Source organism: Rana temporaria, chromosome 6 (genome assembly GCF_905171775.1).
Source record: "Rana temporaria chromosome 6, aRanTem1.1, whole genome shotgun sequence".
NCBI lineage: Eukaryota > Metazoa > Chordata > Amphibia > Anura > Ranidae > Rana > Rana temporaria.
Genome location: NC_053494.1, coordinates 150,820,827 through 150,846,350, shown reverse-complemented (window position 1 = coordinate 150,846,350; position 25,524 = coordinate 150,820,827). Strand labels below are relative to the sequence as shown.

The following is a 25,524-nucleotide window of genomic DNA, read 5'->3' as shown; positions in this document are numbered from 1 at the left end:
GAGATCCCTTCACTGGTTGCCAGTGAAAGACAGAATTGCATTCAAAGCACTCTGCCTGACACATAAGTGCATCCATGGGAAGGCTCCTCGATATCTTTGCGACAAGATCAAAACGCACAATTGCAACCGCATTCTGCGATCCACCGACCAAAATCTGGTCAAGGTTCCTAAAACCAAATACAAGTCCAAAGGAGAAAGAAGGTTTGCTTTCCAGGGCCCCAGGCTTTGGAATGCTTTACCAACCAGCATTCGGTTGGAGCAAAACCACCTGTCTTTCAGAAGGCAGATCAAAACCCTGCTTTTCTGAAGGGCATGAGACACCAACAACTAGCGCCCAGAAGCGATTCAGTTCGCATGTGCCGCGCTATATAAATTTTTCATTCATTCATTCATTCAGTCAATTCAAGATTAGAAGACTACCACCTTTATACCCAGCTACAAATTACTGGTTTGACTCCCCCCTTAACGCAAAGGAACTTCTGGCCACAATACAATCCACCCCAGTAGGTAAAAGTCTAGACCCAGATGGGTTTACCTCCAAATATTATAAAACCTATACAGTACTGCTCACCCTATTCTTACTTAAAGTTTTAAATTTTATTTCTGCCAAGACCTCCTTCCCTACCCAGGCCCTATAAACCCATATATCTCTAAATGCAAAGCCCGATAAAGATCCCCCTTGTGCTCAAATTATCAACTGATCTCCCTCATAGGAGTCAATCTTCAAATCTAGGCTAAAATGATAGTCATCCACATACAACCACTTCTCCCACAAACGATTCACTAAGATCAATTGGGGTTTGTCCAGCAATGCAAAGCCAGAGACAACATCATAAAAATGATCCTACTGACACTCTATGCCCAAACCACAGATATGCCTCGAACAGATACCCTCCTCCACCAAAATTTTACTTCAAAACATTTTCCCACTCAGTAGTTTACCTAGGGATCCATATCCCTGAAGATCTTTCTTAACCAGGGCTTTTTTTTTCTCGGAAAATAGATACAGGAACTCAATCACGACACCCAGTCCCGTCCCGTACCTTACACATACCCTCCAAACGGCATCAAATAGTGGGTGTGGTCAAATTTCACTAACAGTGGGAGGGTCTTAACAGGGTCATTAAATACAAGTTAAAATCAGTATTTTCTGCTAGAAAATGACTTAGAACCCCCAAACATTTTATATATATATATATATATATATATATATATATATATATATATATATATATATATATATATATATATATATTGGCAGAGACCCTAAAAAATAAAATGGCAGTCGTTGCAATATTTTATGTCACACTGTATTTGCGCAGCAGTCTTTCAAACCCATTTTTTTGGGAACAAATACACAATGAATAAAAAATAATAATAAACAGTAAAGTTAGCCCAATTTTTGTTGTATAATGTGAAAGGAAGAGGGCCTTGGAGCACGGGCGGGTGACCCCAGAAGAAGAAGATCAATAGTTTTGCACAGAGCAGGTAATTATAGGCATGTTTGTTATTTTTATAAAAAAAAAAAACAGAAGGTTTACAACCACTTTAACCAGTGCCAACCCTTTTCATTAACAGTGCACATGCACCAATAATTATCGGCATCCAAACAAGTCAGTCAGTAACACTTTAGGGTCCTTTCACACGAGCGCACTGTTCGTCCGTTCATTACAAGTCCGTTAACGGACTTGTAATGAATCCCTATGGGAACGCGTCCGTTAGCGGATGGAGCATCCGCTAGCGTCCGCCGGGATCCGCTTTTCCGAACGGAAGAAACCCTATTTTTCTTCTGTTCGGCGGAACGGATCGGATGCAGACGGACAGACGGTCCGTCTGCATCCGATCCCCCATAGGGGACAGCGGAGCAGAGACAGGGCGGTCCCTGCACTGTGTGCGGGGACCGCCCTATCCACCGACAGCTCAGCGGGGATCCCCGCTGAGCTTTGCCGGACACACAGAGTGGACCCAAAAACGGTCCGCTCCGTGTGAAAGAGCCCTTAACATTAGTTTGGGCGTGTCCATAAGACACATAGAGCTGTGGCTTGGCCCCGCCCTACTCTCTCTTCATTGGCTCACTGGCTGTGATTGACACCAGTGGGAGACAATGGCTCACGCTGCTGTGCCTCAGCCAATGAGAGAGACCAGGTACAGCCAAGGCTCAAGAACACATCCCTATATCGAGAGGGGGCCCAAGTGAGTATAAAGAAGCAGCTGTGGGGGGAGCAGCATACAGAAGGTTTTTTATCTTCATGCATAGAGTCAGCCTTTAACCGCTTTAAGTTTAACGTTTGCACTGAAATATGCATTTCAAATAGCTTAATTTTTTGTCAGCAGACACCCATGTAGTGATCAGTGTATTATACCTCCTTATTACCAATAAGAGAAGATTGACAGCAACTGACACCCCGCATAAATTATTTAGGCAGATACAGTTGATGCTTCTGTCCCAGGAATATATCTTCAGGTTACAACATGAAGGGTAACAGCTGCTAACACATACTTTTCACCGGTAATAACAGTTGTTGCTGTTATAAATAGAAAAGGTATTATGTAATGGGTGGAGTGTCATATGTAAAACATTGACAGTCAAAATTCTAAATAATTAATACGGTAGTTTTAGCAGACTGTGTACCAGATGACTGTATACTGGGTGTTTCAGAGATATATACTAAGAAGTCCATAAAAAAAAATTATATTACAAATTACTTCATTACATCACACAGCAGCAATAACATGTGTTGATCAGTTTGTTAATTATTATTTTAGTCTGTAAATTATTATGCCGCGTACACACGATCATTTTTCGGCATTTAAAAAACAAAGTTTTTCAGCCTGTAGAAAAAACGAAGTTTTTTCCAACTCCATCATTAAAACAACGTTGCCCACACACGGTCGTTTAAAAAAAATGCTCTAGCAAAGCGCGGTGACGTACAACACGTACGACAGCACTATAAAGGGGAAGTTCCATTCGGATGACGTCACCCTTTAGCTGATTTTGTGTTAGTAAAAGACGATTTGTGCTTTTCTGTCGGTTACAGCGTAATGAATGTGCTAAAAAACGTAGTTAAAAAAAGCAGCATGTTCGAAAAAAAAATTTTTGTCGTTTTTCAGAACCTGATAAATGATGTGAAGCCTACACATGATCATTTTAAATGCCGAAAAATTATCGTGTGTACGCGGCATTAGACTAATATTTATTTATCTGTCAAAAATGGCTCAATTCACTAAATTGTAATATACAGTTGTGTTCAAAATTATTCAACCCCCCAATGCTGTAAAGGGTTTTAGGGAATTTAGTGTACATTTGTAATTGTATTCAGAATGAAATCCTACAAGGACTTCTTAAAGAACCATATGCAACTAAAATGACATCAATTGGTTTTGTAATACAGTAGTAAATGTTTATTTTGTGAATTCTTCATTTACACAATTATTCAACCCCTTAAAGACTACCACTCTGAAGAACAGAGGTTCATTGAAGTGTTTTCAATCAGGTATTGAAAACACCGGTGGATGTCAGGGAGCTGCAATAAAGCCTAATAAGCACCAATTAGGTAGCTTTAAAATGACTGTGATACTCAGCTCCTTCTAGACATTTACTGGTGTGGTTACAAACATGGTGAAGTCAAGAGAATGGTCCGGGAAGACAAGAGAAGAGGTGATTACTCTTCACAGGAAGGGCAATGGCTATAAGAAGATTGCAAAGATGTTAAACATACCAAGAGACACCATAGGAAGCATCATTCGCAAATTCAAGGCAAAGGTCACTGTTGAAACGCTACCTGGTCGTGGCAGAAAGAAGATGCTGACTTTGACTGCTGAGCGCTACCTGAAGCGTAGAGTGGAGAAAAGTCCCCATGTGACTGCTGAGGAACTGAGAAAAGATTTGTCAGATGTGGGTACTGAAGTTTCTGCTCAGACAATACGGTGCACACTGCGTAATGAAGGCCTCCATGCCAGAACTCCCAGGCGCACCCCCTTGCTGTCTCCAAAGAATAAGAAGAGTCGATTGCAGTATGCCGAAAGTCATGTGGGCAAACCACACACGTTTTGGGATTGTGTTCTGTGGACTGATGAAACAAAATTAGAAGTGTTTGGGCCCATGGATCAACGCTATGTTTGGAGGAGGAAGAACAAGGCCTATGATGAAAAGAACACCTTGCCTACTGTGAAGCATGGCGGGGGGTCAATCATGCTTTGGGCCTTTTTTGCTTCTGCAGGTACAGGGAAGCTTCAGCGTGTGCAAGGTACCATAAATTCTCTTCAGTACCAGGAGATATTGGATGACAATGTGATGCAGTCCGTCACAAACCTGAGGCTTGGGAGACGTTGGACCTTTCAACAGGACAATGATCCCAAGCATACCTCCAAGTCCACTAGAGCATGGTTGCAGATTAAAGGCTGGAACATTTTGGAGTGGCCATCGCAGTCACCAGACTTAAATCCGATTGAGAACCTCTGGTGGGACTTAAAGAAAGCAGTTGCAGTGCACAAGCCTAAGAATGTGACTGAACTGGAGGCTTTTGCCCATGACGAATGGGCGAAGATACCCGTAGATCGCTGCAAGACACTTGTGTCAAGCTATGCTTCACGTTTAAAAGCTGTTATAACTGTAAAAGGATGTTGTACTAAGTACTAAGATTGAATGTCACTTGGGGGTTGAATAAAACTGATAATGATGTGAGCACAGAAAAGACATTTGTGGTTATTTCATTATAAATGTTATGTTATATTTGTCTGACCTACACGTGCCTCTTTGATTTAATTGTAAGCAGGATGACTGAATGATCAAAATCAATGTCAAACTGGGCAAAACAATCAATTTCAGTGGGGGTTGAATAATTTTGAATACAACTGTATGCTATCTGGCAAAATCGTCAGTTATCTCAACCACTTGACTGTTTTTTTTCAGTATTTATTCCTAGGGAATAGGGATTTGAGGCCATATATAAGTATTTCTGCTGCCAATCTGTGTTGTGACGAGCAGACACACATAAAAGGAAATCTACATTTACTTATAGTAGGCAATTTGGCAATAGAGCAGTGGTTCATTGTTCAGATCTAGTATACAGTACATGCTTCTGTATAAGCTTGGGCTGTATGGGTGATTTTTAGCGACTCAGCTGTAGTTTTAATGTAGCGCATCCCCTTAAGTGCCACAAGTAACGGGATCCCTCACCCTGTACAGCCAGGCACACATAATCTTCACAGTCACCTTAGACGAGTCAGAAAACAGTCCAGTACTTTGTTTTGTCATTTATTGAAGAATTAGAACTTAGCTATTGATTGGGTAGATTATGGGATGCCCACTTGACTTTGAATAAATGTCAGGGACAATTTTTCCTATATACAGTCTATACATGCATACCTCCCAACCGTCCCGGATTTCGCGGGAATGTCCTGCGATTTGCGGCAAATCCCGCGGTCCCGCGATCAGTGCTAGAGTCCAGCGAGAATGTCCCGTGATTTGCGCTAAATCCTGCGGTAAATCCTGCGGTCACGCTCAACAACTCCGATCCACGGAACTCCCCCCCCCGCTCAACAACTCCGATCCACGGAATTCCCCCCGCTCAACAACTTCGTTGGGAGGTATGCTCATTTGTCCCTCATTCTGAAGTTGAAAAGTTGGGAGGTATGTACATACACCACTGCTTCCTCCAGCACTCACTTGCTTGCAGAACTCCAGCTGTGTCACCTTGTTGCAATTTGGTAGCTAAGGCCCATTACAGACAGGGACTCGCAACTCTTATACTTGAAGATAGGGTGACACAGCTTACTCTTTCCCAGCACTTTCTCTCCGTGGTCATTAATCCCAGCATCACCTCTTCAGGCACTTCCAGCCTGCCTGGCTGTAGCTGCCCCCCTCACTAGCCCTCCTGACTAACTTCTCCACAGTCCTCCCAGACTGACACTCTCTGAACAGTCCTCCCAGACTGAACACTCACCAGTAAAGTGAGGCTTTACCTCATTTAATAAGCTCTGGAGCAACTGCTCTTGCAGAGTGCAACTGCACTTTTCAAAGTGCACAGTCTTTTTGCCTTTAGTAAATCAACCACATTGTCCTCTTTATGGTCAGTCTTACTTACACTGTGTACTGCTGTGCTGGATGTTGTGTTGTATTATCTCCTCTAGTCATTAGGGGAAGGCCTATAGCCAGGAAAGTAAAAGGCAAAACAAACTGTGCTATAAGGGGTTAAAAAACAAAAAATAAACCAAAAATCAAACCAGCAAATATGAGCAGCGATTCTCCTGTATGACATAAACTACAGTGTAGCACATATAAAAGATATTAGAATAAATTAAAAATAGTTCTATAGATCAGTCCATCATATATAGAAGCATAGCGTTCCAATAAGAGTCCACCAGTGATTCTAACTATGAGCCTTGATGATTCCTGATGATAAAAAACACCATCAGTCACCTAATGTGAAGAGTCCACCACCAATAGTAGGATTTGCTGCTTACCAGCTCCAGATGATCCCCCGTTATAGGGGATCAAACAGTGCGCTTGGATTATACTCAACCTGGGTCTTTCTCCCAATGGAATCATTCTCCTATTTGTGGGGCGCCACTCGCTCACATGGATGAATGGCTTATATATCAAAAACAACAAAAGCTCCACATGGCAAAAACCTTTTATAAAGTTTATTAAGAATTAGGTTATGCACTTACATGTTAAAAGTATAATGGAAGCCTTAAGTCTGGTGTGCCGGACAAGGGTAATGGTGACATCAGCGCATCACTCCTTCCTACACATTTTGTCAGAGATTACGTCATCCAAGGGCACGGGCAGCGTGCTGCGTCAACTTAAATAGTAAGCAAAATAGCCAAACCTCGATCTGAGCCACGACTCGCTGTTCCAATATCCGCATCGGCGTACAACAAGCCTCTTTTACCACTACACAGATGCATTCTTTAAAAATATTTATATTTCAAAACAAAACAAAAAAGAAGAAGAAAAAGATATTCCTCTATTGGCCGCCATTATAAAAGAAAGCTCTGAGATATACCAGCATCAGGGACATCCTCTCATAGTCACCAATTATAGATGTTAGCCTATTGCGCAAACTCCACCTCCCAGATTGAACTCACAGGAAATGGCAAAGTTTGTACAGAGATGTCACAGACCCCAAAATCTAACATAGTAACATCTAGCGGTTGAAAGTGCGAGTGTCACTATTGCACAAAACCCCAATTCATAAAGGAAAGAAAAATCGTAAAAGAAAAAATGAATACCAAAACCAAAAAATATATTATAAATACTACTGTAAAATCCCAAATTAACAAAAAAATTGATATTTAAGATAAAAATGAATACTAAAAACTAGAACTAAACTGAATTTTCAAAGAGAAGCAACTCGAGGCTCAGAACGAGGTACACAAATGTCATGGTATCCCCAAGTCCAATATGTCTAAGGACCGAGAACATGTAGTTCCAGTTGACCCGGTCGAAGGCCTTCTCCGCGTCGGTGTTCAGGAAGACCGAAGGCGTATGGGTCTGGTTGGCTACATGCAGGAGGTTTAGCACTTTAATTGTGCTATCCCTAGCTTCTCTTGTGGGGATAAAGCCCACTTGATCCAAATGAACTAGCGTTTGTAGATGCCTGGATAATCGGGTTGCCAAAATCTTGGTAAATAGCTTGAGGTCCGTGTTTAGGAGGGAGATCGGCCTGTAGCTGCTGCAAACCAAAGGGTCCTTGTCCTCCTTAGGAATGACCGTCATATGTGCCCGCAGGGTATCGCCGGCGAAAGCCGATGTATTTCCTAACTTATTGTAAAAGGACACCATATGGGGACTCAGGGACGAGAGGAACGTTCTATAGTACTGTGAGGTAAGGCCATCCGGCCCTGGAGCCTTACCCTGTTTAGTTGAGGCCAGAGCCGCCTCTAGCTCCTCTGACGTGATCGGGGCATCTAATTCGGCTATAGCTTCCGTTGCCAGTGAAGGAATTTGGGCGGAGGCTAAGTACGCCTCCACCAGGGGTTGCGTTCTGGGGAGGGCTGGAATGCTATATAAATGTGCATAGTACTCCTTAAAAGGTGTTAGCTATGTGTTGTGGTAAGCTGACTTTCACGTCAGCTGCCGTCTTAATGTGGGGGACATAAGTTTGCATTTTCAGGTCTGCGACCACCCTGGCCAAAATCCGCCCACACTTATTTCCCGATTCATAGGATACGAGACGACATTTCTGTAACGTGGCTTTGGCCCTGTAATTGAGGAGCTCGTTAATTTGGGAGCGGATGGAGGTGAGTTCCGCCTCCACCTGGGGGTCGGGGGCGCTCTTATGTCGTGTATCAGCAGCATGGAGGTCGGCCAGAAGTGTTTTCAGCTGTTCCCCCTTTTCCCTTTTAATGTGCGAGCCGTGTTTTATATAGATGCCCCTGATGACCGCCTTGTGTGCCTCCCATACTGCTCCAGGGGTACAGTCTACTTCCGTGTTTGTTTGGAAATAGAATTCTAGTTCTCTGTTGACCTCCTCCAGAACTTCTGGGTTCTGTAGGAGGCTTTCATTTAACCGCCAGAAGCGATTCCTGTGTAAGTGTTGGTCAGATAGCTTGTAGGTCAGGGTAATAGGGGCGTGGTCGGACCAAGTCCGAAGCCCTATGGAGGAGTTCTGCACTGCATGTAGTTGACCATGTGGTATGAGAAAGTAGTCTATCCTGGAGTATAGTTTGTGGGGGGGGGGAGTAGAACATGTAATCCCACTCTCCTGAATGCTGGTCGATCAATTGTGCTTCATGGAGGTCCCTGGCTATTTGTTTGAAGGTTTTCGTCGACAGAGAGGATGTTCCCGAGGACGTGTCAACACTGGGGGATAGCGGGACATTAAAGTCCCCTCCCAGAATGAGTTGGCCTTCCCGAAAATGGGACAGTTTCGAGATAGCCCGGCGTATAAAAGTGTCTTGGCCATCGTTCGGGGGTAAATGGTTGCAAACGTCAGTTGTGTGTCCCCAATCGAACCTTTGATGAATGTATAACGTCCCTCCCCGTCTATCAACGAGTCACGAAGGGACCATGGTATCCTACTGGACAGGAGAATAGAAGTACCTCTGGATTTAGTGTTGTTGGTGGAATGGTAGGCTGTAGGGAAGAATCTATTTTTGAGAACCAGTAGTCGGTTATCTTTAAAGTGAGTTTCCTGGATGAAGGCTACATCTACCCAAGCTTTCCGTAAATCAGCCATTAGCATACGTTGCTTTTCCGGGGTGTTAAGGCCCCTTGCGTTAATGGAATACACTGTAAGGCCGTCCATCTTCAACCAGCGTGGGAAGTGGGGGGGGGGAGAGAAACAAATAGGGCCCGGAGGAAGAGGGGGGGGTGGGGAGCGGAGAGAGAAAGGGTATTCCCCCAACGGGGTTAAGTGGTCAGCTCCCCCTGAGAAGGAGCCCACCTCGTGACAAACTAGAGGTCTACGGGGGTTAAGGAGGTGAGTGGTGCAAACGAAAACCAGAAAAGGGGGGGGGGGAGAGAGGGAAAGGAGAGAAATATAACACAGAACCAAAAAAACAAAAAAAGGGGGGGAGAAGCCCCCCCCCGATGCACCGCGTCAGAAAAAAAACACCTGGGGGAGAGGGGGGGGGCACCACCCGCAAGGTCTCGATACAGGGGGACGTGATAGCGGTGGGACCTCGTGGCAGGGGGCATACACCGCAGGGCGGCCGGCGAAGCCCAGGGGATCACCCAGTCCCAAAACCCAGCATCACCAGAGCCCCCGCAGCAGCCCATCACAGGCATCGTCAGGGCACATAGCGTAGTAGGATATATAGGACCGCGGTTCCCACTGGCGGCGGGCCTCAAACAACGTCCGGGATCTCCCTATAGCGGGGCACACATAGCAGGCCGGGCTAGGTGTGGAGAGACTCAAGGTGGGGTGTCGGCTCCGAGGAGGGGGGCAAAATTGTCAGGCGAAGGGTAAAACCTGGGGGTGAGAGTAAACAAAAAAGGGGGGGGGGTGGGGGTCAGGTTTTGACTCACGTGACCCCTCCCGTGTAGGCGCCCTCGATCTCCGACGCTGCCTCTGTGACCCAGGTTGAAGGTGTCCCCTCGGGGGGCGCGGTCCGGAGCGGCAACCGGTCTGCGGTATGAAGACGAGCCAATTCAGAAGCCTGATGGGGTCAGCAGCCAGGAACTCAAACAAGCCCGGTAGATCACGCGGAGAGTGAAGGTGCGCTGGTCCTTCCGGAACATCGTTGACAGCGGGTATCCCCAGCGATACGTGGCACCATGCTGGCGGGCTAGGTCTAACACCGAGCAGAGCATGGCCCTCCGTTGTAGCGTGGCGCGGGAGACATCTGGCAGGATCTTCACCACCGCTCCATCGAAGTCAATGTCCCCCGCCTCCCAGGCCCTGCAGATGATCGATTCCTTATGTGTGTAGTGGTGGAGTCGACATATCACGTCCCACGGTCTGTTAGGGTCCTGGGATCTTGTCCCCAATGACCGGTGAATACGATTGAACTCCAGTCTTGGAGGAAGTGGGTCTCCCGGGAACCTGCGGAAGATAGCTGTGGCGGTGTCTGTCAGGTCTTCCGGGCCTGTCGCCTCTGGTAAGCCCCGCAGGCTGAGGTTGTTTCGCCTGCTTCTGTCTTCCATCTCCTCCATATGGAGTTGCAGCATCAATGTGTGAGTCCTGAAGGTGCTCTAGAGCAGTCACTCTCTGCTCCAAATTCGCCACTGAGGTCTCCCCTGTAGCGAGCCTCGCACCCAGGGCGCCCAACTCCCCCCTTACCTCCCATATGTACTTGCTTTGCTAAGTCTCAAGCCGGGTGACTATAGACTCTATATTAGCCTTGGTGGGGAGGGACCTCAGGATTGCCCACAACTCGTCTTCTCCTCCGGGTCTCGAAGATGCCATCAACGGGGTTGCCACGCTCGTTTGCAGAGCGGCGGGACCTTCTGAGTAGGAATCGGACTCCACAGATGCGGCTGGGGACGCCGGCTGGCTCCCCAGAGCCCGCACCTCAGGCCTCGTACACACCACCGGATCTATCCGCTGGAATTGATCGGTTTAGGAGATATTCTTTATACCTACAGGTAAGCCTTATTATAGGCTTACCTGTAGGTAAAAGTTATAAAAACAAGTTTACAACCACTTTAAATGTAACTGCCTTTTTATGTCAGTCTCCGTTCCCATAGGCAGGGGTCGCTGTTGAGCTTCTCCTGCCTTTCATTCTTTCCTTTTGACCATGCTAGTAGTTTTCTGGCTTTCACATGGATTCCGTATCTAGCAGGTTTAGTATCCACTCTTTATATTCACATTTCCATGATACAACATTTTCACAGAAAATCCTTCTAACCTGGCACAGGTCTGGGGAGGACACCCGGCCACTATATGTCACTGCCTTCTCCTTATAGCTGTGAATAGTCACATGACAGCGAAGCGTCCTGACAGCGGAGCAATCTTACTTCCGGTACAATTACTTTTGCACCGGAAGACATTTTCGCTCAGGAATCTGCAGGCAGCACAGAGGCACGTCAGTGACGTCGTTTTGTGCGCCGACAGTAGGAAGGACCCCGGCGCAGGTTGTCCCAGGAAGGACATAGACATGTTTGGGACATCAGCGTTCCGTGGTTTGAGACTGTCCTGGAAAGCTGGGGTCATTAGTGTGGTGAGGATCGGGGAGAGTGTGTACAGAGGGGGGGAGATCATTGTCATTTCATTCACTGATGGGCTTTGTCTGACATTAACCTTTTATTGACAGCAGCCATTGCAATATCCTAGACAGTTCTGACATATACAAGCACACTGCATGGAGGTGTCATTGTAATGTTTTGCTCTTTACACTGTTGCGATAAAAACAAAGGTGCTGTCATTGTTGTTCTGTTGTTTATGGTACATGCTTCAAGGTTGTCTTTTCTCTATCTTTCCTTTACTACCTAAAGTATAACCAAAGGAATAACTTTTATTATTATTATTATTATACAGGATTCATATAGTGCCAACAGTTTACACAGTGATTTACAATAAAAAAAGGAGACAGAACAGTTACAATACAATAAAATACAAGAGCTTACAATCGTACAAGAATGTAGATGGATTAAAACCCCTGACAGTTTTTGTTATTGCTGTTTGTGCCCCTGTTACTGCGATTCACCCTCTCTGTATGCCCTGTTTACTCCTATCCTAAAAAGTAAAAGAATAACCCCTATGTCCAGTAAGAAATATAAATAAAAATATTTATTAATAAGAAATCCTTTACTGAAACATCTTCTAAATGCTGCCAGGGCATGCATCCCCAGCTTGTGGAAACAATCCCCCTCCTACAGTATCTCAATAGTTTACCACAAATGGTATGCTTGACTGCTGCCCTCAGGGACAAGACGGAGGAACATAATGCACAATGGCTGTACTGGGACTTGTTTTATTCATCAGATGAGTGCTTGACCGACTCCTAAATTGTGACTATTCTCATATTGGAATCGGACTTCTTGAGCCTTTGACCCTGCCGTTACTTCCCAATTTGCCACCCCCCCTTTTTTTTCTTCTTCTCCTCCCTCCCTTTTTTTGTAGAAACCTAGGGCCAGATCCACAAAAGGGTTACGACGGCGTATCTGCTGATACGCCGTCGTATCCCTGTTTCTATCTATGCGGCTGATTCATAGAATCAGTTACGCATAGATATCCCTAAGATCCGGCAGGTGTAATAGTTTTACACTGTCGGATCTTAGGATGCAGTACCGCGGCCGCCGCTGGGGGCATTTCTCGTCGTAAACCAGAGTCGGGTATGCAAATTAGCACTTACGGAGATCCACGAAGGTTTTTCCCTTCGTGAAGTCGCCGTAAGTGTTAGTTTGTTGTCGCAAAGATAGGGTACCTTTTACAAAGTGTAAAGTTAGTACACCATGTAAAAGTATACCCGTCTTTCCCGCGTCGCTGCCAAATTTTTTTACAATTTTTTTATTTTTCCCGTCGCAACTCTTTTTTACCCGTCGCGATTCACAAAACCTCGGCGCAATGTAACTTCGCGCAAAGCACGTCGGGAAAATAGCGTCGGGAGCATGCGCAGTACGTCCGGCGCGGGAGCGAGCCTAATTTAAATGGGACTCGCCTCATTTGAATTGGCCCGCCTTGCGCCGGACTGATTTAGGATACACCGCCGCAAATTTCCAGGTAAGTGCTTTGTGGATCGGGCACTAACTTGGGCAATTTGCGGCGGTGTAACTTAAATCGGAAAAGTTACGTTGCGCCCGCTGTTTGTGGATCTGGCCCCTAGTGTGTATATTTCTTTCTCTCTCTCAAAAAAAAAGAAGCTACCCGGACCTATGGGCTTTGAAGCCCGGACTTAGTTTCCTTACACTAGTTGAGGTTCTTGTTTAATCCCCCCACCTCTTGGTAGTTATGCACCTACCATTATGTGCCATCTTATTGGTATGTACATGGCAGACATGTTCTCCTATGGGAATTTCTACAAAATACAGGTTATATGCACCATGAAAGCCTCAGCCTTTATGTAGGGTATGTTATTGAAAAAAAAATATTGTCCGGTGTCTTCAATGCTATCGTTAAACACCTGTTTTTATTACCACTGTTAATGAACAGACTGTGATGTTGTACTGCTTTGTCATGCATACCATAAATAAGAAATTAAAAGAAAAACATTTTGGGTTGTCATCAAGAACAGTAGTAAAGCAGAAATCTTCCAATCGAGACACTGGTTCTGGTGACAACTAGGGCTTTCCTTTCACTTTCTGCTTTGGCTATGTAATGGGAAATTAAGGGGAATCTCCCTAATGGGACACAGTTTTTTTTTTTTTTTTTGCATCTAACAGGGGTTATAACCCCCCCCCCCCCCTTACTCTGTCCAAAATGGAAAACAAAAAAAAATTGCATTTAGTTCTACTTCTCAGATCACCTGCCGAGTGGCCACCATAGAAAGTCACTTGCTTTGCCCCTTTCCCTCATCACTGGCTGTGATTGACAGCAGTGGGAGCCAATGAGGAGGGGGAGAGACTCCGCTCTCATGCACAGTGCTGGATCGAGATGAGGCTCAGCCTCAGGTAAGTATAAGGGGGAGGGGGAGCTCTTAAAAATGCAATTAAGGTAAGAATCCTTCAGTGTTTACAACCCCTCTAATCTTCTTACCTAGAATAGGGTTGTGCATAGCAAGAGATCCCCAATAATCTAGCAGTGACCTTATTGCTCCAAAAAAAGCTGTGCATATCTGCAATCCCCCCAATAAACTAGAAGGAATCAACAGTGAGGGAAAAAAAGTAGTTGATCCCCTGCTGCTTTTGTAAGATTGCCACTGAAAAGGTAATGATCAGTCTATAGTTTTAATGGTAGGTTTATTTTAACAGTGAGAGACAGAATAACAACACAAAAATCCAGAAAAACGCATTTCAAAAAATTTATAAATTGATTTGCATTTTAATGAGTGAAATAAATATTTGACCCCTTCACAAACCACGACTTAGTACTTGGTGGCAAAACCCTTTTTGGCAATCGCAGAGGTCAGACGTTTCTTGTAGTTGGCACCCAAGTTTGCACATATCTCAGGAGGGATTTTGTCCCACTCCTCTTTGCAGGTCCTCTCCAAGTCATTAAGGTTTCGAGGCTGCCGTTTGGTAACTCGAAACCTTCAGCCTCCTCCACATATTTTCTATGGGATTAAAATCTGGAGACTGGCTAGACCACTCCAGGACCTTTTAATATGCTTCTTCTTGAGCCACTCCTATGTTGCCTTGGCTGTGTGTTTTGGGTCATTGTCATGCTGGAATACCCATCCACGACCCATTTCCAATGCCCTGGCTGAGGGAAGAAGGTTCTCGCCCAAGATTTGACAGTACATGGACTTGTCTATCATCCCTTTGATGCAGTGAAGTTCTCCTGTCACCTTGGCAGAAAAGCACCCCCAATGCATAATGCTTCCACCTTCATGTTTGATGGTGGGTATGGTGTTCTTGGGGTCAGAGGCAGCATTTCTCCTCCTACAAACACGGCGAATTGAGTTGATACCAAAAAGCTTGGTTTTGGTCTCATGTGACCACAACACTTTCACCCAGTTCTCCTCTAAATCATTCAGATGTTCATTAGCAAACTTCAGACGGGCTGTACATGTGCTTTCTTAAGCAGGGGGACCTTGCGGGGCACTGTAGATTTTCAGTACTTCACAATGTAATGTGTTACCAATTGTTTTCTTGGTGACTGGTCCCAGCTGCCTTGAGCTCATTGACAAGATTCTCCTTTGTAGTTCTGGGCTGATTCCTCACCGTTCTCATGGTCATTGAAACTCCACATGGTCATTGAAACTCCACGAGGTGAGATCTTGCATGGAACCCCAGACTGAGGGAGATTGACAGTTATTTTGTGTTTTTTTCCATTTGCGATTAGTCTCACCGACTGTTGTCACCCTCTCACCATACTGCTTGGCAATGGTTTTGGAGCCCATTCCAGCCTTGTGTAGGTCTACAATCTTGTCCCCGACCCCCGACATCCTTGGACAGCTCTTTGGTCTTGGCCATGGTGGAGAGATTGGAATCTGATTGCTTCTGTGGACAGGTGTCTTTTATATAGGTGACAAGTTGAGATTAGGAGCACTCCCTTTAAGGGAGTGCTCCTAATTTTAGCTTGTTGCCTGCTTAGAAGACACCTGGGAGCAAGAGATCTTGCTGATTGATAGGGGATCAAATACTTATTTAACTCATTAAAATGCAAATCAATTTATAACTTTTGTTAAATGCGTTTTTCTGGATATTTTTGTTGTTCCATCTAACTGTTGAAATCAACCTACCGTTAAAATTATAGACTTATTATTTATTTGTCAGTGGGCAAATATAAAAAATGAGCAAAACAAGGCTCTGCAAATCAGGAGACCCCCCCCCCCCCCCAATAAATTAGATTGAACCACAGGATCTAGAGCAAATGCGTGTCAAGAGACCTCCCAATAACCTAGAAGAGATCACATTACCTAGAATAAGCTGGTGTACATTACAAAGTATTGTCTGGAAGGAACTATCATAGGCTTTTTCCAAGGCTACATTCATTTGCACAGGTGAATGGCAGCTATAGGAGTCTTCTCATTCCTGGTGGTGTTTGACAGGTGTGAGCAGCTAGCGTCTGCTGAGCCTGTATGGTGAGACAGCAGTTACTTTGAAGTAATTGCTGCTGGGCTCCCTTTACACCGCAGGTGTCAAAAACAACAGCAGGAATAAGTAGATTTTTGCCACTGCCATTCACACCATGGCAGAACGCTGGTGCAAATATCTCCTATGTCTAGCCATACACCTGAAAGATTTCTTATGTTTAGCCTCCTGATTCCTCGAATCACATCAAACAGAATGGATGGAGGAATCTCCAGTGTTGACTATTTTATTTACATAGTAAAAGCACCCATGGCTGTGTAAATACCCAAACAGTGACGGCATCGGATTGGATGTGGGAAGTGGCTGTATTGGAGCCATGTATGGCCAGCTTTAAGCATTATTTGTGTATACCTGTAATTCGCACCTGAGGCCCTATCTGTCTATGGCTCATAATTTCAGTGCCATTCGCCTATTCATCCACCTTCAGTGTCTGTTTTTCCAGCCTAGGGCAGTAGTCGATGTCGAAAGCCGCACTGATATGATGTCATCACCACTGCTCTGTGTCATTGTACGTGAGTTAGGCCCCTTTCACATTGAGGAGTTTTTCAGGCGGTAAAGCGCTAAAAATAGCGCTGCTATCCCGCCTGAAAAACTCCTGCCCAGCTACCTCAATGTGAAAGCCGAAGGGCTTTCACACTGAGGCGATGCGCTGGCGGGAGACAAAAAAATCTCCTGTCAGCAGCATCTTTGGAGCGGTGAGAGGAGCGGCATGTATACCGCTCCTTCACCGCTCCTTCCCATTGAAAACAATGGGAACCGCGGCAATACCGCCCGCAATGCGCCTCTATAGAGGCGCATTGCGGGCGATATTAACTCTTTATCGGCCGCTAGCGGGGGTTAATACCGCACCGCTAGCGGCTGATACCCGCGGCAATTCCGGCGGTATAGCGCCACTATTTTTAGCGGCGTTATACCGCCACCGCAGCTCCCGCCCCAGTCTGAAAGGGGCCTTATAGGGATTACAGTGACCCTTTCCCTCAGGAGGCCGGTCCATAATACTATGCACTCACAAGATATAATTTAATTTGGAAGCCTGAGGACATGTAGTGGCTTAAAGAAAGCAATTGCCATGGGGGGTAGTGCCAAAAATGAGGAGAGTATTGCATTCAGACCCTTTACCTTTTCTTTTTTTGTCTGGAGTTGGTGGAGGTCTTCTGACAATATTTGATCTCTCATGCAGCCTACAGTGGCTTCTTGGTTGGTTAGTCAAAAGCTCCGTTGGGGGAGTGAAACACGTTGGGGCGTGGCCTGGTTGGAGCCTGGACTGAGGCTGTCATACACCTCTTATAGGGCTTTGCAGAGATGTGCAACTTTCAGGACTTTTCCCTATTCCAGGGCTCAACAAACCCCGTCCGCCAGGTCGCAATTGCGGCACAGCTGGCGTACCCACAGGTAATTGAGGCCGTGGCTGTGCAGCCTTCTGCAGTCCTGTGCTTCTTTCTGGAGTCTGGTGGCCTCTTATGGTGGTTGTTGGTATGACAAGATAACCAGCAATGCTAATAGAACCTTCCCTGCCTGTTTTCATTGCTTGCCCATCTCCTTCCCGTATTTGCGTAGTGGTCTTACAAGCGCACTTTTTGGGGAAAAAATACGCTTTTTTTTTTTTTTTTTATTAAAAAAATATGACAACAGTAAAGTTAGCCCATTTTTTTTTTTTATATATTGTGAAAGAAAATGTTACGCCGAGTAAATTGATACCCAACATGTCACGCTTCAAAATTGCGTCTCCTCGTGGAATGGCGACAAACTTTTACCTTTTAAAATCTCTATTGGCGACGTTTAAAAAATTCTACAGGTGGAGGTCTAGAATTATTGCTCTCACTCTACCAATCGTGGCGATACCTCACATGTGTGGTTTGAACACCGCTTTCATATGCGGGCGGTACTTGCGTATGCGCTCACTTCTGCACGCGAGACCGGCGGGACGGGGCGCGTTCCTGGCTCCTAACTTTTTTTTTTTAGCTGGCTCCCAGATTCCAAGCAAATTTGTCAAGCCCTGCTCTATTCCATTAATCATTATTCCTTTTCACATTGGAATACATCTGGTGCCCCAATACTACTTTTGCATATGTGTTCAAGGCTAGTAGTAGAGAAAAGTAGTAGAGAAAAGTCGTGCTTTTAAAAAGGAATATCTGTTGGTGTTTTGATTTGATTTTTCTCTTTGTATCTGTTGTTCAGTCAGTTTTCTATTTTCAATCAGATTGCAGCTTTTGTTTTAATGTATACAATAAATTATTTTAGTTTTAAGTATGATTGTGACTTTTTTTTTTTTTTTTCCTCTTTTGTCTCTTATTTGAAAATCTTGTGAACAGTCCCAGTTTCATGTCAGCTCAAAGCATGGGATTCAGTATGGCTACTTGGCATACATGCTGGGGGAAAGAACAACCAAACGATTTGGACCAAACAGCAAGATCATTACAATTGATGGCAACTTGGCGTCTGGCAAAGGAAAACTTGCACGAAATCTAGCAGAAAGGCTCGGTAAGACAAATCATTGTGTTAATAAAATGTAGCACTGCACTTTTTTTTTTTTGCAAAATAGTTGGTGACACGATTCGTGGAAGAGGGAAAGTGATTGTCACCTAAAACAATAAAGCTTCTAGAAGTTATAAAGTGAAATCACTTAAAGATGTATGCAGCACCTTCAATTTTCTCCCATTATGCTTGAATGCCAGGCTGTTCTGAAAGGGCAAAGCTATTTAATAAATGCCTTAAAATTGTTAAAATGACCTGAAATGTCAAAAGAAAGACATACTGTACCAATGCAGCCTCTATTTTTGGATCATTTAGCCTGTGCTGTCTTAGTCCACTATTAAAGCCAACCCTTCTGCCTGTTATTGCTGGGAGACCATGAAGGCAGGTTCTGCCTTGGATTGTGACCATGGACCAGCAAATACTCCTTCATAAATGATTTTTTTTATACTGTTTCATTAACACCTTCAGATACGGTAGGTTTACCCCCTTCATGACCAGGTAATTTCTTTATCGTACATCACGGGACACAGAGCGGCATTCATTACTATATGGGTTATATGGAGTACCTTCAGGTGTAGACACTGGCAATCTCAAACAGGAAATGCCCCTCCCTATATAACCCCCTCCCATAGGAGGAGTACCTCAGTTTTTACGCCAGTGTCTTAGGTGTTAGTCATGGTTTAGCTTGCCTCCGCATCCTTGGGATTAGGTGAGCTACCGGTTCTGTCCAAAAAAGCCTCAGCGCTAAAGTGGTCAGTAACCGGACCCCAAACCCTTGGGGTATAGCCCATAATGCTTTTCTTTTTAGAGAGCTGGACCCTGGGCCCAGAACTTAGAAACCTTTGGGTACCTAAAGTTTTCTGTTGCCAGGGTGCTATATGGGCCCAGGACAGTGGATCCTTCATAGGAACCCAGGGCCTGAAGGTCTAGACATCCCCACGGAGATGGGGGAAGATTGGGCCTCTTGCTTGGCAAAGTCCTGCGGCATGGAGCAGGTAAGTGAGGGGAAAACTTGCGGAACTTGGTTCTTAGCAGGTTTTTTCTGGGGGGTCACAGGGGACATGCCTAAAGTTATGCACTGCATCTGGCAAACTAGTCACATATCATAAAGATAGGATGGCTCTCTATGTATTATTCCCCATAAGATGTGACCTCCCTTGTAGTGTTGGAAAAGCATTGAGTGGGGCCTGTGTTATATAAAAATATATGTGTGTGTCAGAGAGCTTTGCTTACCTGCAGGCCTCCAGGCGATGCTCCATTCAGTCTTCCTCCTCAGAGCCTGCAAGCAGGCAAAACGCTGACCTCCTCATGGTTCCAGGCTGCAGGCTGCAGTTTGCTGGAACAGAGAGGTCCCTTCCTCCCAAAATCCCCCCCCCCTCCCCCTGTCGGGAGGGGCATTTCCTGTTTGAGATTGCTGGGGGGGAAGGGCGGGTCAGTGGCTTAAAGGAAGGGGCGGCCCTTCCTTGTTTGTTCCATTCAATACTTTGGAACTGAGGAGAAAGACCAGAGCGGCAGCACGGGGCGCCGAGGACACACAGTGGCCAGAAAGGATATTGCAGTCTTCAGAGGACTGTTTTTTCAAGCCTAGAAATAGGCTGTTTCTTTTCCATCTCATAGTTTTTCTTTGCAATACTACTCAGGGGGACAGAATGTTTTTTCTTTCCTGGATTTGAAACAAAAACGAAAAAAAAAAAAAGTCATCTAGGGGAGAGGAAGCATTTTTTTATCCCCCAAACAGGTGTTTGGACAATTAACTTTTATAGTTCCAAATACCAATAGGTAGCAGGTGTACCTCGGTATTGTACCATGGTATGCCGCTGTTTTCCCTACAGGGAGCCTTGGGGCCATCGGGATCTGGGGCTGGAGCTGACGCGGGTCAGTCCAACCCTAAGATGGTCACGGAGGAGGTATTACTCACCTCTTTAAAAGAGATGCAGAAAAGCATGGGAAAAAATGATAGCCGCAGCTATGCGGGGCAGTAAGCGGAATAGATCTCCGTCGCCCGAGCGCGGACCCTCAGAAGAGGAGGTCCTTTCCTCAGGGGAATTGGACGACCTCTTGGACAAGGACCAAGTAGGTTCAGGGATCGAAGACCCGGATACAGAGGAGTCTGGGGCAGTCTCCCTGAGGGAGAGCTGGTGGATTCAATTGTCGGACTTGGTCCATAGGGCATTCAACTTGCCAGTACCAGATCTCCAGGTATCGACGGTTTCAGCTTTGGGCTCACTGAGGGCGCCTCAAAGCAATGCTGTGTTTCCGATCCATCCTCTATTAGAGGGAATTTTGTTCCAAGATTGGAACAAGCCAGATAAGATCTTCTTACCACCTAAAAGGTTCTCTGTCCTATATCCTATGGAAGAAAAATTTTCCAAAAGATGGGCTACTCCTGCAGTGGACGCAGCCATCTCATGTGTTAACAGATCGTTAACATGCCCTGTAGAAAACATACAGGTGTTCAAGGATCCAGTTGATAAGCGCTTGGAAGCACTACTTAAGAACTCCTTCACTACTGCAGGGGCAGTAGTACAGCCAGCTGTGGCTGCGATTGGGGTCGCTCAAGCATTATCGGATCAATTTAAGCAGATGCTTAAACTTATTCCGGCCCAGCAGGCAGAAAAATTTTCGGATGTCCCTAAGGCCATATGTTTTACGGTAGACGCAATCAAGGATTCTATCCAGCAAGCGTCACGTTTATCGTTATCCCTTATCCATATGAGAAGACTCTTATGGTTAAAAAGCTGGGAGGCTGAGCCCCCATGCAAGAAGCTCCTGGTAGGGTTCCCCTTCCATGGAGGACGACTCTTCGGAGAAGACCTAGATAAATACATTCAGACCATTTCAAACGGCAAGAGTACTCTCTTGCCAACTAAGAAGAAGGTTCAGGGACCTGCGTTTAAACGACAGTATTCCCCTGGGCAGGGGCCCTCTAATGCCAAGCAGTATCGACGGCCTCCTGCAAAAGCAAACTTCGGCTTCAACAGCAGATCACAAGGACAGGCTGTTAGAGGCAAAAGGCAGTGGTTTCGCAAACCAGCAAAACCAGCCCCCAAGCCAACCTTATGAAGGGGCGCCCCCACCCACGAAGGTGGGGGGAAGGCTGCGACTCTTTTCAGAGATTTGGGAAGCCAGCATTCCCGACGAGTGGGTACGGTCTTCCGTGGCCACAGGCTACAAATTAGATTTCCTAAGGTTTCCTCCTCCTCATTTCCAGAAGTCGAGGATTCCAAACGATCCGGAAAAGGGAGCCGCATTAAGATCGGCATTAGATCATCTACTTTCCCAGGAAGTAATAGTAGAGGTACCAGTCCTGGAACAGGGGCTGGGTTTCTACTCCAACCTATTCATCATCCCAAAATCCAATGGAGATGTCAGGCCAATTTTGGACCTAAAGATGGTAAATGCATATCTAAAGATCCGCTCATTTCGGATGGAATCCGTGCGGTCAGCAGCTGCCACACTCCAGAAGGACGACTTCATGGCGTCCATAGACATAAAGGATGCCTACCTTCATGTTCCAATTTATCAGCCACATCAAAGATATCTACGCTTCATGGTGGCTTCGCGTCACTTCCAATTCGTGGCGCTTCCCTTCGGGTTGGCTACGGCCCCCCGGGTGTTCACGAAGGTCCTAGCTCCAATCCTAGCCAAACTAAGGATCCAAGGGGTCACGATCCTAGCATACCTGGACGACCTCCTAGTCATAGATCACTCGTCTCCCGGCTTGGAGCGAGCAGTGGCCCTCACGGTCCAATACCTCGAGAGGTTCGGCTGGGTCCTAAATCGAGAAAAGTCAGCTTTCCAGCCCACAAAGCAGTTGGAATATCTCGGCATGAGATTAGACACAGAACAACAAGGAGTGTTCCTACCTCTGAGGAAGGTAAAAGCCATCAAGGAATTAATCCTACTGGTTCTAAGCAAGAAAGAACCGACTATTCGCCTATGTATGAGGTTACTAGGCAAGATGGTGGCCACATTCGAGGCGGTACCATACGCCCAGAGCCACACTCGCATCCTACAGGCAGCCATCCTGTCAGCATGGAGCAGAAGGCCACAGGCCTTGGATATCCCGTTGCCGCTCTCCTCAAGAGTCCGACAAAGTCTGTGTTGGTGGTTAGACCCTCAGAATCTACTGAAGGGGAGGTCTTTCAGCCCAGTGGCTTGGAAGATAGTGACCACAGACGCCAGCCTGACGGGCTGGGGAGCAATTTTGGATGGTTGCACTCGCCAAGGTACTTGGGCAAAGCCAGAGAAGCAGTTGCCCATCAACATCTTGGAGCTCAGAGCTGCTCGACTAGCCCTCAGGGCTTGGACGTCAAAATTGCAGGGGTTCCCGGTGAGAATTCAATCAGACAATGCCACGGCCGTGGCATACATAAATCACCAAGGGGGAACCAGGAGTCAAGCCGCTCAGAGAGAGGTGAGCTTGATTCTTCTATGGGCAGAGGCTCATGTGCCCTGCATATCGGCAATATTCATTCCAGGAGTGGACAACTTTCAGGCGGACTTCTTAAGCCGCCAGACTCTATGGCCGGGGGAATGGTCTCTGCATCCACTAGTCTTTCAAGCACTCTGCCAAAGATGGGGAGTGCCGGACGTGGATATCATGGCATCGAGACTCAACAAGAAACTAGACAGGTTCATGTCCCGCTCAAGGGATCCGATGGCCTGCGGAACCGATGCGTTGGTTTGCCCTTGGCATCAGTTCAAACTTCTTTATGCGTTTCCCCCGCTCCAGTTACTACCCCGCCTGCTGCGCAGGATCCGGGTGGAGCACATACCAGTCATCCTGGTAGCTCCAGCATGGCCCAGAAGAGCATGGTACTCACTAATCTTAAGGATGGTAGTGGGAGACCCGTGGACTCTTCCTCTACGGCCAGACCTGCTATCGCAAGGTCCGATCCTCCACCCTGCCTTACGGCATCTAAATTTGACGGCCTGGAAGCTGAATCCCTGATTCTCAGGGGTAGAGGTCTGTCTCAGAAAGTAATCTCTACCCTAATCAGAGCCAGGAAACCGGTCTCTAGGGTGATTTATTACAGGGTCTGGAAGGCCTATGTAGGCTGGTGTGAGTCCAAGCGATGGCTTTCTCGCAAATTTACCATCGATAGAGTATTAAGTTTTCTCCAGCTAGGAGTGGATAAAGGATTGGCATTAAGCACAATCAAAGGACAGATTTCTGCTCTGTCAGTGTGGTTTCAGCGGCCGCTGGCCACCCACTCGCTGGTTAAGACCTTCCTTCAAGGGGTCTTACGTATTAGACCTCCAGTTAAATCCCCGCTTTGTCCGTGGGATTTAAATCTTGTTCTGTCAAGTTTACAGAAACAACCGTTTGAGCCGTTGGCTGATATTCCTTTGGTTCTACTGACAAGGAAGTTAGTATTTTTGGTTGCCATAGTTTCCGCAAGAAGAGTTTCGGAGCTGGCAGCCTTATCCTGTAAGGAACCATATCTTGTTTTTCATAAGGACAGGGTCGTTCTCCGCCCTCATCCTTCCTTCCTTCCGAAGGTCATATCCAGTTTTCATTTGAACCAGGATTTGGTATTACCATCCTTCTTCCCTAAACCTACTTCCAGAAAGGAAGGGTTGCTGCATACCTTGGATATTGTCAGGGCCATGAAGGCCTATCTTAAAGCTACAAAGAAGATCCGGAAGACAGATGTGCTGTTCATTCTACCGGATGGGCCCAAGAAGGGGCAGGCAGCTGCAAAGTCCACCATTTCTAGGTGGATTAAGCAATTAATCACTCAGGCCTACGGCTTGAAAGGGTTGCCTCCTCCAGTATCATTAAAGGCTCATTCTACTAGAGCCATGGGCGCCTCCTGGGCAGCACACCACCAGATCTCTATGGCTCAAGTTTGCAAGGCGGCAACCTGGTCTTCTGTCCACACGTTTACAAAATTCTACAAGTTGGACGTAAGAAGGAATACTGATACTGCCTTCGGGCAGGCAGTGCTGCAGGCTGCAGTTTGAGACCCTCGGATTCCGGGGGCTCCTCTTGTTCGAGTTAAATTTAAAATTTTTATTTTTCTCAACTAAGTTGGATTTATTATGATTTGAGTATATCTCTAAATTAAATCCTTTTCTCTTGGAGATGTTCTCCCTCCCCTCATTGTAAGCATTGCTTTGGGACATCCCATATAGTAATGAATGCCGCTCTGTGTCCCGTGATGTACGATAAAGAAAAAGAGATTTTTAATACAGCTTACCTGTAAAATCTTTTTCTTGGAGTACATCACGGGACACAGAGCTCCCACCCCTCTTTTTTGAGGACCTTTTTGGGAGGCATACTGCTTGCTACAAAACTGAGGTACTCCTCCTATGGGAGGGGGTTATATAGGGAGGGGCATTTCCTGTTTGAGATTGCCAGTGTCTACACCTGAAGGTACTCCATATAACCCATATAGTAATGAATGCCGCTCTGTGTCCCGTGATGTACTCCAAGAAAAAGATTTTACAGGTAAGCTGTATTAAAAATCTCTTTTTTTTTGCGATATGGCACTGCGTTACTTTAACTGACAATTGTGCGATTGTACACAAATAAAATGTTTGTCCTTTTTTTTTTTTTTTTCTTACAAATTGAGATTTCTTTTGGTGGCATTTGATCACCTCTGCAGTTTTTTTGTTTTTTTTCCCGCTATAAGCAAAAAAAGACCAACAATTTTGACAATTAAAACAAAAACCCAATATTTTTTACTTTCTGCTATAAAACATACCCAATAAAAAAAATCAAATTTCCTCATCAATTTAGGCCAATATGTATTCTCATACGCATTTTTGGTAAACAAAAAACAATAAGTGTATGTATGTGTGTGTGTGTGTGTGTGTGTGTGTGTGTGTATATATATATATATATATATATATATATATAATATATATATATATATATATATATATATATATATAATAATGTGTGTGTGTGTGTGTATATATGTGTGTGTGTGTGTATATATGTGTGTGTGTGTGTA

At 45.5% G+C, this 25,524-nt stretch overlaps 2 protein-coding genes across 2 annotated transcripts in view; one reads left to right on the top strand and one right to left on the bottom strand.

Annotated features, from left to right (window-relative positions):
- Positions 1 to 11,422, bottom strand: part of LOC120943911 (insulin-like growth factor-binding protein complex acid labile subunit) — a 30,661-nt gene extending 19,239 nt beyond the window's left edge. Inside the window, exon 1 of the mRNA XM_040357581.1 lies at positions 11,299 to 11,422. The gene's annotated coding sequence lies outside the window, so the exon portion shown is untranslated. The remainder of the gene's footprint in view (positions 1 to 11,298) is intronic.
- Positions 11,423 to 11,479: 57 nt separating this feature from the next.
- NDUFA10 (NADH:ubiquinone oxidoreductase subunit A10) overlaps positions 11,480 to 25,524 on the top strand; it is a 33,123-nt gene continuing 19,078 nt past the window's right edge. Inside the window, exons 1-2 of the mRNA XM_040357580.1 lie at positions 11,480 to 11,610; positions 18,397 to 18,565. Of these exons, the coding sequence (XP_040213514.1) occupies positions 11,548 to 11,610; positions 18,397 to 18,565 (232 nt within the window). The 5' untranslated portion in view covers positions 11,480 to 11,547. The remainder of the gene's footprint in view (positions 11,611 to 18,396; positions 18,566 to 25,524) is intronic.